Source organism: Triticum dicoccoides, chromosome 3B, assembly GCF_002162155.2.
Source record: "Triticum dicoccoides isolate Atlit2015 ecotype Zavitan chromosome 3B, WEW_v2.0, whole genome shotgun sequence".
Taxonomy (NCBI): Eukaryota; Viridiplantae; Streptophyta; class Magnoliopsida; order Poales; family Poaceae; genus Triticum; species Triticum dicoccoides.
In genome coordinates this window covers 368,231,555-368,245,768 of record NC_041385.1, presented here as the reverse complement: position 1 = coordinate 368,245,768, position 14,214 = coordinate 368,231,555, and the positions used below count along the sequence as shown (strand labels likewise).

The following is a 14,214-nucleotide window of genomic DNA, read 5'->3' as shown; positions in this document are numbered from 1 at the left end:
AAAAAGGAATTAATTTTGAAACCACAAACGTATTGCAAAAGAATTAACAAAATTTGACGTTCCAAACATTTTAAATCAAAAGACGGAATGTTCTACGAAACACCAAGTCTTTCCAAATTTCTGAACAATTTTTTTGGAACTGTTTTCAAAAAAACAGGAACCTTTTATGAAAATCATGAAGATTTCTTGGAACGGCAACATTTTTCCAAATTCCAAAACAAAATTTGGAGACGCGAACATTGAAATTCCTAAGCAATATTTGAAACCACAAACGTTTTTTGAAACTAGAAAACAATTTATGAAAGTGGGACATTTTTTTAAACTCCAGAAAAAATGAAAACATGAACATTTTTTTGAACACGAAACTTTTTCTGAAGTTGTGAGCAAATTTTTGGAAGTGAGAACATATTTTGAAATTCCTGTACATTTTCTAAAACATAAATTTTGTATGAATGTCATTCTAAAGAGATTTTTATAAAGAGAACATTTTTTCCAAAATATGAACATAACAACCATTTGAAAACGAGAACATTTTTTGGAATTACTGAACATTTTTTGAAAAACACGAACATTTTCTGAAATTGTGAACAAATTTTAGAACAAGAGCATTTTTTGAAATTGTGAACAAAATTTGAAAACGGGAACATTTTATAAAATTCCTGAACATTTTTTAAAACATGAACATGAGAAAACATTTGAAAACGAGAACATTTTTTTGAATTGACTGAACATTTTTGAAAACATGAATATTTTTTGAAATTGTAAACAAAATTTAAAACAAGAACATTTTTTGAGATTCTTGAAAGACTTTTTGAAACATGAACGTTTTTTAAAATTGTAAACAAAATTTGAAAACAGGAACATTTTTTGAAATTCAGAACAAATTTTGAAAACAAGAACATGTTATAAAATTCCGAATAGATACTGGATATTCTCAAACAAAATAAAATAAAAAACGAAAGAGCGAAAAAAGACAAGAAAACAGAAAATTAAATAAAAAATTTAAACGAAAAAGGAAATGAAATAGAAAAGAAAAAGAAACAAAATGGAAAAAAAGGGAAATAGAAAAAACGGTTCAAGAACCTCCTATAAGGTTCCCAAAACCAAAAAAAAACCGGCTGAAAACCACCTAGAAGATTCCCAAAACCGGACTCAAGCGGTCGATCTCCCCCTGTGCATCCGGTCGACTACTTGCCGCAACGAGGGAATACGTACTTTCTAATCCTGACGTGCAAGTTCAAATTTTTCCACACCTAATCAGGATCATATGTTTCAGGCTCTCTTTCTCAATATTGTCTTCCGTGGTTCCTTTCTGCTCCATGTGTTTCAACTTAGGGAAGTCATTCCTATCTAGACAAGTAATTCAGGCGGAGGGAGTATAATACTACATTCTCAATGACCAACAATGAGACGAAATTTGTATTAGTCAACAATGGTACAAACTATTAACTATTAGCTTCCGCATCTGCAAAATTACCCATTGGGAAGAAAGGAAACAGCTACATTTGTAATCCTGATGTGTAAGTTCAAATTCTCCACACCTAATCAGGATCATATGTTTCAGGCTCTCTTTCTCAATATTGTCTTGCGTGGTTCCTTTCTGCTCGGTGTGTTTCCTGAACCTAGGGAAGTCATTCCTACAGCGCTTTGGTACAAGTCCTTCAACCTATAGCATCATGATATCATATAAAAGCAGTTCCTACAACCATGATTACTTAAGTTTACACAAAGAGGCTGGTCATGATATAGCAACCAACCTTGGCATACTGATCACGACTGTAACAACAGAAACTCCAACAATAAGAGGAAAAACTGGGGCTGGGGTCAGTTCCTGCAAGAGATAGCAATTAGATGATACTCCCTCCGTTTTTATTTACTCTGCATATTAGAGTTGACTGAAGTCAAACTTAGTAAAGTTTGACCAAGTATATAGAAAACAATATAGACATTTATCATAACAAATCTATATTATGTGAAAGTACATTCTATAATAAATCTAATAGTGTTGATTTGTTATTGAATAGGTTAATATTTTTGTTTAGAAACTTTGTCAAAGTTTACAAAGCTTGACTTTGACCAAAGCTAATACGCGGAATAAATAAAACGGAGGGAGTACATAAACACAAAATTTAGGAACACGTTAAAGATTTTCCAACAACAAAACATATAAATGCATGGAGTACAAAGATATCTTGGTTCTGGTTAAATAAAACCTTGAAATTGTCTACTGTATCATTCATTTGCAGACAGGCAAAGGAATGGTTTCAAAAAGCTAATTTCTTCAATTCTTACCTCAAATTTCCCAGTTTGAGAAGACAAACAAATAAAGTATATGTCATTGTGATGCAATGCTGACACAAGTGCATGAAAAAGGTTACCTGTTTGTGATGCCGCTCTTCCGTTTTATATTTAAGAGGACCAACATGAATCTGAGGTTGCTTTTCTAGGTCAACTTCAACCAACTCAGATTCAAATATATGGGTATGTGATGGAAGGCCAGACCGAAGCTGAACAAAATGCTTTCCTTTGGGTAAATTTCTTACTTCGACGTGGTAGGAAAGAGGAACAGGAACTACAGATTCTATTCTAGAAGGGTCAACAGCTGATCTAATTTCAACAGATAAATGTGGCTGCAACATATCAATGTCATTTCCTTCCACGTGACAGCTCAAAATTGTTGCTTCTGGGCGTTCAAAAACCACAAAACCAATACCAGAGATGTCCTCCTCATCGACCTGATTAAAAAAAAGAGCAGTGCCTCTGTCATTAGTGACAAGATTGCAGTACGCAAATGCGCGCAAAGGACATCAAGAGTGACTTACATCAACTGATACAGATTCTGGTGAAGCACGCTCAACTGCTGCCAACCTGAGATTATCTTTTGCAACTACTCTTATTGAGTAAGATGAGCCAGGGATAAGTCCTCTCAAGCGGAACCTACCAAAAGAATCTGTAGTAGCTTCCTCATAATAACCTCTTGATTCAGATCTAGCTTCAACAAAAACACCTTCCTTTGGTTGGCCAGTTAACAGTGTAACAGAACCCATGGCACTACATTGAAAAGCAGGTTTAGTTAGTAGCATAAAATTGGTTTAGTGAAAAAGCGTGTGCCAGAACTGCTATATTGATTAGAACTTCATGAGCACATTCGCGTCATGTGGGAATCATGCAGGAAACATAATTTCGAAAACATTAGTGGTAGGTCCACTGCTGCACTTCAGCACTCATACAGAGTATAAAAGTTACATTTCCCAGAATAACACTAGTAATATTAAATGCATTACTCCTATTATCTGCATACAGCTCATATGAGGGCATAACCATGATTATTTGAGTGGCCTCTTTAGAACTGGAAAATTTCTCAATGGTATATATGTTATCATCTCGTGAGCATTACATAGCCTAATTGATACTCAAATGATTGGACTCCAAAAAGGAAATCTATGCAAACAAATATATGTGCATGAATTATCTGCAGACTGCGAGGTGGTTTCTTTCGATAGATGGCAAAAGATGGGAACAAATTAGAACATGCATACAAATCAAATTACGTATGTTAAAAATCAAACAAACCTGAAGGCAACACGGGTTGCACGGAACTCAACCGCTCTAGACTCCCCAGAATTGACATCAATAGCAACTGTTGATGGAGTAAATTTATATTCCTACAAGAAAACCACCAAACCATCAAGGGCTCTCCAACCAATAAACTTGTATATAATGCCCAATTACAGTTATGTTGTGCAGTGTATATGGCATATCTGGTGGTTAGTGCGCCACCATAATCATTATATGCCCACCCGGCTTTAAAAAAAACTTAGAAAGTAGTGGAAACTCAAGGGGATGCGGCTCAGGCTTTCAAGGACAGGGTTATTAAGGAGGGCCCTTGGGAGGAAGGAGGTGATGCAAACAATATGTGGATGACGATGGCGACTTCCGTTCTAAAGGTGGCTTCAGAAGAGTTTGGGGTGACGGGAAGTAAAGTGAAACTAAGGCCTTCTTTGATTCGCAGGATTTTCAAATCGTAGGAATAGGAAAAGTATAGGATTGGAGTGGCATGCACACATGAATCCTACAGGATTAGCATGGAGTGTTTGATGGCACAGGAAAAGCAAAGGAATTGTAAAAAGAGGTTGGAGTGGATGTTAGATTTCCTATGAAATGTAATACAAAAGATTCCATAGGAAAAATTCCTATGGGATCCAATCCTATGAATCAAAGAACCAACATAGGAAAAATTCTTAAGAATTTCAATCCTCCAGAAATCCTATAGAATTCCTTTGAATCAAAGGAGCCCTAAAGATGCCCGGTAGTGGAACGATGTTGTCCAGAAGGCTATTAAGGAGAAGAAAGACAGTTTTAAACGCCTACACCTGGATAAGGGTGCAGACAACATAGAGAAGTACCAAGGCAGCAAACAGCGCAAAACGAGTTGTGATTGAAGTGAAGCAGCACAAAGGTTGTGGAGGAGCAACTCCACCTTGCCGCTACAACGTGTACAGCACAAGTGTTGAAGGAACAACTTCAACGTGCTCGCTAGATATCGCTCTAGAGGCGAATGTAGGCCGATATGGCAGCAAGAGTTCAATCCAGAACTCCTAGAGCACAAGATCTACTCCAGTATCTTAGATAAGAACAACAAGTTCTATTATAGGTAGTGGGTACATCGTCTGGTTACAATAGAGGAGAGGACCTCTATTTATAGGGCTTTGGGAAGCCTTCACATACTTCTACTTATAGCTGGAACACTCTAGAAAACATTATTTAGGATTCACCATTCTACTCACAGCTACTTATAACTAGAGAACTCTAGAAACAGCAGGTAGGGTAAAGAAAAGAAAAGAAATACTACACTAGAGTGGAAGTATCTAGAAGTAGTCAAACAGATCTGGCATGTGTGTTTTGTTTCTCATCTATTGTTCCTCATAATTCTCCCCTGGTTGTTTGGAACTCGCCCTCGAGTTATCGTCGTAGAGCGCTTCTTCTGGATGGTAGAGAGTCAAGTCCGCAACATTGGAAGTGTTGGATATGCCCATGTCGCTTGGAAGATCTATCATTGGGCGATGGTGACACAAACTCAGGTTGCATTGGCTGTGGAGATTGTCTTGGTGAGATGGCTGTCCAGCAGGAGATGGTCCAGGAACAAGGGAAGGTGCTCCCCCTGCAGCTGCACTTGGTGTGGAAGGAGCAACTTGTTGGGTCTTTGTGATGATGAAGTCGCTGCATGGTCCAATCCCAGCTGGCCTCTTCATCGAAGATGACATCATGGGTGATATGGACACGCTCTGGATCGTATGCGCGATAGCCCTTAACGCGCTCGTTGTAGCCGATGAAGACCATGGCGGAGCTGTGGTCATCGGGCTTGAGAAGGTGCGGGCGCACCTCCTTGAGGTACACCACACCCAAAGGTGTGCAGGTGCTGGACAGCGGGCTTCCTCCCGTGCCATGCCTCAAATGGTGTCATGCCAGCCAGACTTCTGGTGGGGGCTCGGTTCAGCAGGAAAACTGCAGTTGTGACCGCCTCCCCCCAAAATTCTGCTGGCAGCTTCCTTTATTTCAGCCGGGCACGAGCACTGGCGACCGCCGTCTGATTTTACTACCGACCATGCAGCTCTAGCTGTTTTTTTTTTGAGTTTCTGGAACATGCAAAAACCAAACTGACTACTGCTGTCTAGATGCATACACTACCTTACTAAGGAAGCTCCACCCGTCCTATGTTAGACCTTTCAACCTGAGCATTGATAGTTGTGGATGACACTAGGAGAGTTGGGACAATTTTCGTTGGTTTATTTCTCACACAATGCCATGCCAACCTAAGGGGTTGGGGATACATATTTATAGGCTGCTAGCCAGCCAAGGCATATGCTAAGATGCTGCTAAGATGCCAGTCTAAGATGCTAGTCTAAGATGCTAGTCTAAGATGCTAACTGACAGTCCTTGATGGTCAAGAACAGAACTCTATCCTAACAGCCAGTCCTTGATGGTCCAGGACTTTATCCTCCTAAGGACCATGTGCTGCAGCCCCACAAGGACCCTAGTACACAGACTTATCCATCATTCTCCCCCTAAGTCTTGTACGTCGTCTTGTGGGAGAGTTGAATCATCCCAATCCTGGAGCAAAGTTCGAGGAACTTGACCCTCCCAAGGGGCTTGGTGAGCAGGACTGCGAGCTGATCCTTGGTGTTGATGTAGCTCGCCTCGATGCTCCCTTCTTCCACACAGCTGCGGATGAAGTGATACCTCAGTCGGATGTGCTTGCTCCGTTCGTGGAACACGGGGTTCTTTGCCAGGGCCAGGGCGGACTTGCTGTCCACCAGGAGCTGCACCGTTCTGGTGTCTTGAACGAGAAGATCACCAAGCAGTCGAGCAAGCCAGAGCGCCTGAGTACAGGCGGTGGAGGCCGCTATGTACTCAGCCTCACAGCTGGACAGGGCCACCACCTGCTGCTTGACTGATTGCCAGCTCACGAGACACTTGCCGAGGAAGAGGAGGATCCCGCTCGTGCTCTTGCTGGTGTCGATGTCGCCGGCGTGGTCGCTGTCGCTGTACCCGACGAAGTGTGCCGCCCCAGGGCACCTAGGGTAATGGAGGCCGTGGTCGAGGGTCCCTGCTATGTAGCGGACGATCCTCTTCACTGCCTGCTGGTGTTCCGACGTTGGTCGCTCCATGAACCGACTGACATAGCCGACGGAGAATGCCAAGTCCGGCCGTGTGTGAGTGAGGTAGCGAAGGCTCCCCACAAGGCGTCGGTACTGCGTAGCATCCACTTCCTCCGTCGTGCTGTCGCGACTTAGTTTCAGCCTCTCCTCCATCGGAGTGAGAGCTGGATGGCAGTCGGTGAGCCCAGCTAGCTCAACGATGCGCTTGGCGTAGGCGGACTGTCGGAGCGCGATCCCGGAGTGGTCCTGGTGCACCTCAATCCCTAGATAGAAGGAGAGGAGCCCCAGGTCACTCATCTGGAACGTGGCCTTCATGTCTTCCTTGAACGCCGCCACCTCTGCATCTTTGGTGCCGGTGATCACCAGGTCGTCAACGTAGACGCCCACCAGCAGGGCATTTCCTCCACTCCCCCGTCGGTAGACGGCAGCCTCATGCGGGCTCTGCTCGAAACCCATCTTCTTCAGCGTGGAGTCCAGCTTGGCGTTCCACGCCCTGGGTGCCTGCCGCAGGCCATAGAGAGCCTTGCGCAGCACCTTGCCCTCCTGGCCGGGAATCGTAAACCCCGGTGGCTGATGCACGTAGACTTCCTCCTTCAAGTCGCCATTGAGGAATGCCGACTTAACGTCCATGTGGTGGACACGCCAGCCCTCCTGGGCAGCCAGCGCAAGGAGAAGTCGCACGGACTCCATCCGTGCCACGGGAGCGAAAGCGTCGTCGAAGTCGACTCCTTCCTGCTGCAAGAAGCCTCGGGCCACCAAACGAGCCTTGTGCTTGATGATGGTGCCGGCTCCATCCCTCTTCAGCTTGAACACCCACTTAAGGGTGATTGCGCGGTGACCTCGAGGGAGATCAGCAAGCTCCCAGGTGCGGTTTTGCTTGACCGCATCCATCTCCAACTTCATCGCGGCGCGCCATGCCGCGTCTCTCTCGGCCTCTGCAAAGGACCGTGGTTCGCCGTCTTCACACACGAGCTGTAGCTGCGCCTCCAGGTCACGTGGCACCAGTCCTGGCACCGGCTGGTCGCCGAGCACATTATCCATCGTACGGTACCGCAGCGGTTCGCCTCCATACCATGCGTCGACCCGCTCCTCGTCGTGAGTGAGCGGGGAAGCGAACTTCATCGGGTTGTGCTCTGCGTGAGCTGGTGCTGATGAAGACGAGCCCGGAGTGGCGACCGCCGGGGCTGGAGTATGCGGCGTCGCCGGTTGTGGTGTCGTCGGTGTAGCAGGCGCCGGAGTCGATGTAGTTTTGGGGGCCGGGGTAGACGTGCCCAGTGAAGAGGAGCTGCTTGCTCCCCCAGCTTCCTTGAAGTGAGCGTACTCGACAATGAAGTCGTCATACGTCGGCGTCGAGCCGTCGTCCACCGCCTTGTCCCATTGCCACCCTCGCCCTTCGTTGAACACGACGTCTCGCGCTGTGCGCACACGTTGTGTCTTTGGGTCGAGGATGCGGTAGGCCTTTGAGCCCTCCGCGTAGCCGATGAAGACTCCCGGAGTGCTCCTGTCGTCGAGCTTGCCGATGTGGCCGAGCTCCTTGGCGAACGCAAGGCAGCCAAAGACCCGCAAATGAGAGACCGCCGGCTTCCGCCCATGCCAGGCCTCGTACGGAGTTCTGCCGTCGAGTGCCTTAGTAGGAGAGCGGTTGAGGATGTAGACGGCCGTTAGCACCGCCTCTCCCCAGAAGACAGCCGACATCCCTCTCTGCTTGAGGAGAGCCCGAGCCATCCCCACAACCGTCTGGTTGCGCCGCTCGACGACGCCGTTTTGCTGCGGGCTGTACGGCGCGGAGTAGTGGCGCTGGATGCCCTCATCGGCGCAGTACGACGCGAATTCAGCCGCCGTGAACTCGCCGCGTTGTCAGTGCGCAACACGCGCAATTTGCGGCCGCTCTCCGCCTCCACACCAACCTGCGCGCGCCTGATGGCGTCCGCCGCTTCTCCCTTACTGCCGAGGATCATCACCCACATGTAGCGGGAGAGATCGTCGACGAGCAGCAGGAAGTAGCGTCGACCTCCTGGTGTGGCTGGCGTCACCGGGCCGCACAGGTCTCCGTGCACGAGCTCCAGCTTCTCCTTAGCCCGAAAACTCGCCTGTTGGGGAAAGGGGAGTCGTCTCTGCTTTGTCAGTACGCAGATGTCGCAGAACTGCTCCACATGGTCGAGGCATGGCAGGCCTCGCACCATCTCCTTGGCACTTAGACGCTTCAGGGCCTCAAAGTGAAGGTGCCCAAAGCGCTCATGCCACTGCCACGCCTCGTCGTCTCGACGGACAGCGAGACAGACCGGTTGTGCCACCTGCACATCAAGGACGTAGAGTCAATTTTCACCTCTGGGCACCTTGGCGAGAAGGCGACGCTGGCGATCCCAGATGCGTAGGACCCCATGCTCAATCAGCACGCGTGAGCCGTTCTCATCCAGCTGTCCCAAGCTGATGATGGAATTCCTTAGCGCGGGGATGTAGTAGACACCGGTGAGCAGCCGGTGCTCTCCCATCTTGGTGGTGAAGATGACGGAGCCGACGCCCTTTATCTCCACAGCGGAGGCATCCCCGAACTTGACGGAGCCTCGCGCATCGGAGTCGAGCTCGGCGAAGAATTCCCTTCGACCGGTCATGTGGTGGGTGGCGCCGGTGTCGAGGCACCACCCCATAGCCTTGTCCTTCCCGGAGCCATCGCCGAGAAGAGCGTGTGCTTTTGGCTCATCGAGGTGGATGAAAGCCTTTGCGACTGGAGTCGCCGAGGGTAGCTCAATGCTTGCATGCGCCATGAACAGAGCCGTCTCCTCCTCCTTCGCCTGTGCGACGTGAGCCTGGCCTTGTCGTGGTTGCCGACACTCATTGGCCCAATGGCCAAACCGGCCACAGTTGTGGCAACTGTTGTCTTGTGCCGGCCTGGGCTTGCCAGCGACGCCGTCCTTGGCGCCTCCGCGGGCGTCACCTTCGGCACGTCCTTGTGCCCTGCCCGGGGGGCCTCTTCGCGCCTTACGCTGCTTGCCACGCTTGCGGCCGCCCGTCGAGGAGGAAGGCTCCCCCTTCTTCTTGTCACCAAGGCTGGGATCCCACTGCTCCCGAGTTAGGAGCAGCTTCCCGCCGGTGGTGACGGGCCCCGAGGGGGGCTGTGGCTCGTCGGTGTCGACGACCTTGAGTCGACCTATCGCCTCCTCGATCGTCATCGTGGAGAGGTCCAGCAACGACTCGATCGAGCGAGCCATCTGCTTGTACTTCTCGGGAATGCACCGAAAAAGCTTCTCGACAGCTCTCTCCTCGGTGTAGGTGGCATCGCCAAACTTCACCATCTTCTGCAGCAGAGTGTTGAGACGGAGAGCAAAGTCATCAACGTCCTCACCTGGCTTGAAGCCCAGGTTCTCCCACTCCTTACGAAGTGCCTGTAGGGTGGACTTGCGAGCACGGTCGCTGCCGATGCGTGCTGCGGCGATGGCGTCCCAAGCCTCCTTGGCAGTCCGCTTGTTGGAAAGCGAGAACTGCATCTCGGGCGGGACTGCGGCGATGAGGGCGTCCAGCGCCCGTCGATCCTCTAGGTGGTCGACGTTGCTGTCCTGGACTGCCTCCCACATGCGCCGCACCTGGAGCCTGACCTTCATGATCCCGGCCCACTCGACGTAGTTGGTTTTAGTGAGGGTAGGCCACCCAACACTGGAACCAACATCCCTGACCACAGTCCGGACCTCGTAGAGGCCGCGGTCCTGGTCGTTGCAGCCGCCGTCGCGGTGCGCGCCTCCACCTGGAGCGCGGGCGTGCTCGGCTGCCCACTGCGCCGTCCGCTCCTGCGCCACTTTGGCGCGATCTGCGTCGACGCCGTCGTCCGCAGGCGCGGAGCTGCTGGAGCTGCCGGGGCTGCCGCGGAGTGCCTTGGCATCCGCCGTAGCCTCACGGGCTGCTTCTGCTGCTGCTGCTGCTTCTACCTCCGCCCTGGCTGCTTCTACCTCCGCTCTGGCTGCTGCCAGCTCCGCTGCAGCCAGCCTCGACACTCTTGCCGCCGCAGCAGCCGCTGCTACAGCCGCTCGCTCACGCTCCTCTGCCACGGCGCGCTCGGCCTCTTGCCGGCGCCGCATGCTCGAGGTAGCCGTGTGCTGAGAGCGACCTGCAGACATGGCTCGCTGCAGGGGGGCTGTTGCGTGAAGAGGAGGCTGATGAAGACGAGCTGCTGCTCGACAGTCCGGAGGGAGGAAGGTAACCAGAGGCAGACGGAGCAGCTGCTGCTACCGACTTGGGCTGCTCACAGGAAATGCTCAGGGTGCAGGTTAACCTGGCTCTGATACAACTTGTTAGACCTTTCAACCTGAGCATTGATAGTTGTGGATGACACTAGGAGAGTTGGGACAATTTTCGTTGGTTTATTTCTCACACAATGCCATGCCAACCTGAGGGGTTGGGGATACATATTTATAGGCTGCTAGCCAGCCAAGGCATATGCTAAGATGCTGCTAAGATGCCAGTCTAAGATGCCAGTCTAAGATGCTAGTCTAAGATGCTAGTCTAAGATGCTAACTGACAGTCCTTGATGGTCAAGAACAGAACTCTATCCTAACAGCCAGTCCTTGATGGTCCAGGACTTTATCCTCCTAAGGACCATGTGGTGCAGCCCCACAAGGACCCTAGTACACAGACTTATCCATCATCCTACTACTACTCCCTAGCTAAGTAGATTATAACACAAGGATTACTGCTAACACACACAAGAAAGGGTTGGGTCCGAAATGATGATAAAGGTGATAGTGTTGGGGTATCACCGACTGAAGAGAAGCTTGTCCAACATCGTCTAAGATGTTTGGGCATATACAACACAGGCCTACGGAAGCGCCGGTGCATAGCGAACGGTTAGACTATGCTGATGATGTCAAGAGAGGTCGGGGTAGACCAAACTTGACATGGGAGGAGTCCGTAAAGAGAGTTCGGAATGACTAGAATATCACCAAAGAATTAGCCATTAGCTATGGACAGGGGTTCGTGGAAGTTAGCCATAAATGTGCCAAAACCATGAGTTAGAGATCTATGGGTTTCAACTCTAGCCTACCCCAACTTGTTTGGCACTGAAAGGCTTTGTTGTTGTTGCAATCAGTTCGAGTGTGAATTGTGAAGCGAGCAAGTCTACCTGGTGACGAAGTCAATAAAGATCAGGAAGACTAAAAAATCAACAAGTCATTGATTTTTAAAAATTAGTATCTTAGCCAAGTGACCCTTTGTATCCTCGCCACATTAAGCTTGAACTATAAATATATCTCTCCCTATTCTTTGATATCCGTATGTCAGAAATGTTGAGAAGTTAGTTCAGTTGAGGCTATCAAAACTCACAGCTAATAAATAGGATGCAGTTTGGTCAAGTCACTCAAATGTAGACGACAGTACATGTTACGAGCAAATAAGACAATAATTATGAATATTTTATGACGTCATATTAACATATGAACAACCCACTGATATATTTAAACACATTGTTGAAAACTAGTAATATCTGATGTGAAGATTTCAGATTATTTAGAAGAACTGTGGTACAGTACAAACTAGAACCGAGAGTGTGAATAACAACAAAGTACCTTAAGAAGAGCGCGGAGATAATAACTCCTAGGAAATAAGTTATCGAAGCTGAAAGTTCCACCAGAACCACTGACTGAGTTTTTTCTGTAACCTCCTTCACCACTCAAGGATAATAATACTGCCGGTAACATCTCTGTATCATTTTCACCATAAATATGAACTAATATCTGACCAAGTTTCTGACAAGCAAAGCTGTATGGTCCAGTTTGCTTGAGATGATAGCCAGCCTGAAGGAAGGAATGATATCAGGTATAGGATATTAAAGAAAACACACGTTTTTGGTTGCTGATTCTTAAAGTTCCCTTCCCAGTTGTGGTTAAATGTAATTAGGGCATACTATATTGAACAGTGCACTGTTTAAGCTTGAATGAACAAGACTGGAACCACTTCTGACTAAGCAGTTTACAAGAAATCACATTGACTAGTCTAGTGCAAAGGTAAATAAAATTAAGTGGTGCTCCATACAAACATCACTTGCCACATCTTTCTTATTTGAAAAAAAGAGTGACTGGAAAACAGTTTGTATCACCAGCAAAAACAAAATACGAAAACTGAGAAATCATGCTAATACACTGTAGTACGGTACACAATTGCAGCATATGACCATGAAGTCAACACCGGAGGTCAACACCCTAGCGATTACACATAATGTGTGTGCAGAAAAAAGTATAGACCTTTGAGGCTTCGACTTCATATCCTATATCCTCATATAAGGGCCCTGCAAAGAATGACCCATCAGAATTTGTCTTTGTCTCTGTTGCTATATCACCTTTCTTCAGCATCGCATACTTGCTATTTCCAGCTGCCAGAATCGTGATATGAACATCAGGAGTTGCAGGTGACACTGATCCTTCAAGGTATAGACCCATTTTAGCAGTGATTGAAGGAACAGCATCTTGGCATCCGTTTGCAGACACTGAGAACTGCATTTAAATATTAATGATGGTTTCACCATTCAAGTTCAGAAGTTTTTTTTTAATAAACCATCGCTCACCTGATGCCGTGATGGATAAAATAGGATCTTTTTCCTTCTAGTGCTGTATTACAGAAAAGTATAATAGATAAATAATCGAGAAAGGGAAACATACAAAACAAGAGTTAGAGGTAGAAGTAATTTGCAACTATTGAGAAATTCTGACTGTTGGAGCAAAACCAAAAGGACTACGAGTAAAAATTATACCTGGAATCACGAGGGACAAAAATGAAGTCTTCCCCAAGATCAGTCCAAGTAGAGTACTCAAAGACAGTAATACCATTTTGATAACTCTTTGCAAAAACAGGCATGGTAGATATTTTGTCGATAGAGCTCCCATTACTCTTGAAGGCATCAACAACGATATCTTCTAATAAATCGATCTCTTCCAGAGGGGAGCTTATGTCCACATGGATTTCACCTCTTACAAGATACTTCTTTGCACTGATGTGAACCAACTAGGGGGGAGGGTAACTTTTTGCGTTAGGGTGCCAAACTGAACTTTACATGGATAAAGATAAAAACCAAAGTACATGAGCAGCTCACCACTGGGTTGTGTGTATCAAACACAATAGGCGAGGTCCCAAAGGAAATGCAAGAATTAACTAAATAAAGCTCATGTTGCCCAGGAGTTTCGATGCAAATTCTTTGTGACCCTTCCTGTGTAGGATAAATAGTGGATGGATTAACAAAAGGTTGTATTAATTCAAATATATTGTAGATTTAATAAGTCCAAGTATGCACCTTTATCAACAATTCAAGTTTAGAAGAGTCTGGTTGACGAATGTATGCTTCAGTGTCATGACTTGAGACTAGCTCTATCCAATAACCCTTTTGTACAAATACAATATTTGTCACATCATCATTAGCGACATCTACATCCAAGGTATTTTCGTCCCAGCACCAATCATCGTTTGCAGGAGCCTTGGATGAAGAATGTTTCACCTAGAAGGGATTTTCACAAAATAGCCAAGAGTTTAGACAAAATAGTGAAAATTCAATATTGTTGATCAAATTACAAGATTTTAC

The 14,214-nt window shown here is 47.0% G+C and overlaps 1 protein-coding gene across 1 annotated transcript in view; it reads right to left on the bottom strand.

Moving 5' to 3' along the window:
• Window positions 1–1,366: 1,366 nt before the first annotated feature.
• The window catches only part of LOC119276082 (nodal modulator 1-like), a 28,539-nt gene continuing 15,691 nt past the window's right edge, over window positions 1,367–14,214 (bottom strand). Inside the window, exons 17-27 of the mRNA XM_037557068.1 lie at window positions 13,930–14,130; window positions 13,732–13,845; window positions 13,393–13,643; window positions 13,207–13,249; window positions 12,887–13,135; window positions 12,212–12,439; window positions 3,574–3,665; window positions 2,823–3,051; window positions 2,379–2,735; window positions 1,758–1,831; window positions 1,367–1,666 (exon numbers count right to left, since the gene is read on the bottom strand). Coding sequence (XP_037412965.1) covers window positions 1,561–1,666; window positions 1,758–1,831; window positions 2,379–2,735; window positions 2,823–3,051; window positions 3,574–3,665; window positions 12,212–12,439; window positions 12,887–13,135; window positions 13,207–13,249; window positions 13,393–13,643; window positions 13,732–13,845; window positions 13,930–14,130 — 1,944 coding nt within the window. The 3' untranslated portion in view covers window positions 1,367–1,560. The remainder of the gene's footprint in view (window positions 1,667–1,757; window positions 1,832–2,378; window positions 2,736–2,822; window positions 3,052–3,573; window positions 3,666–12,211; window positions 12,440–12,886; window positions 13,136–13,206; window positions 13,250–13,392; window positions 13,644–13,731; window positions 13,846–13,929; window positions 14,131–14,214) is intronic.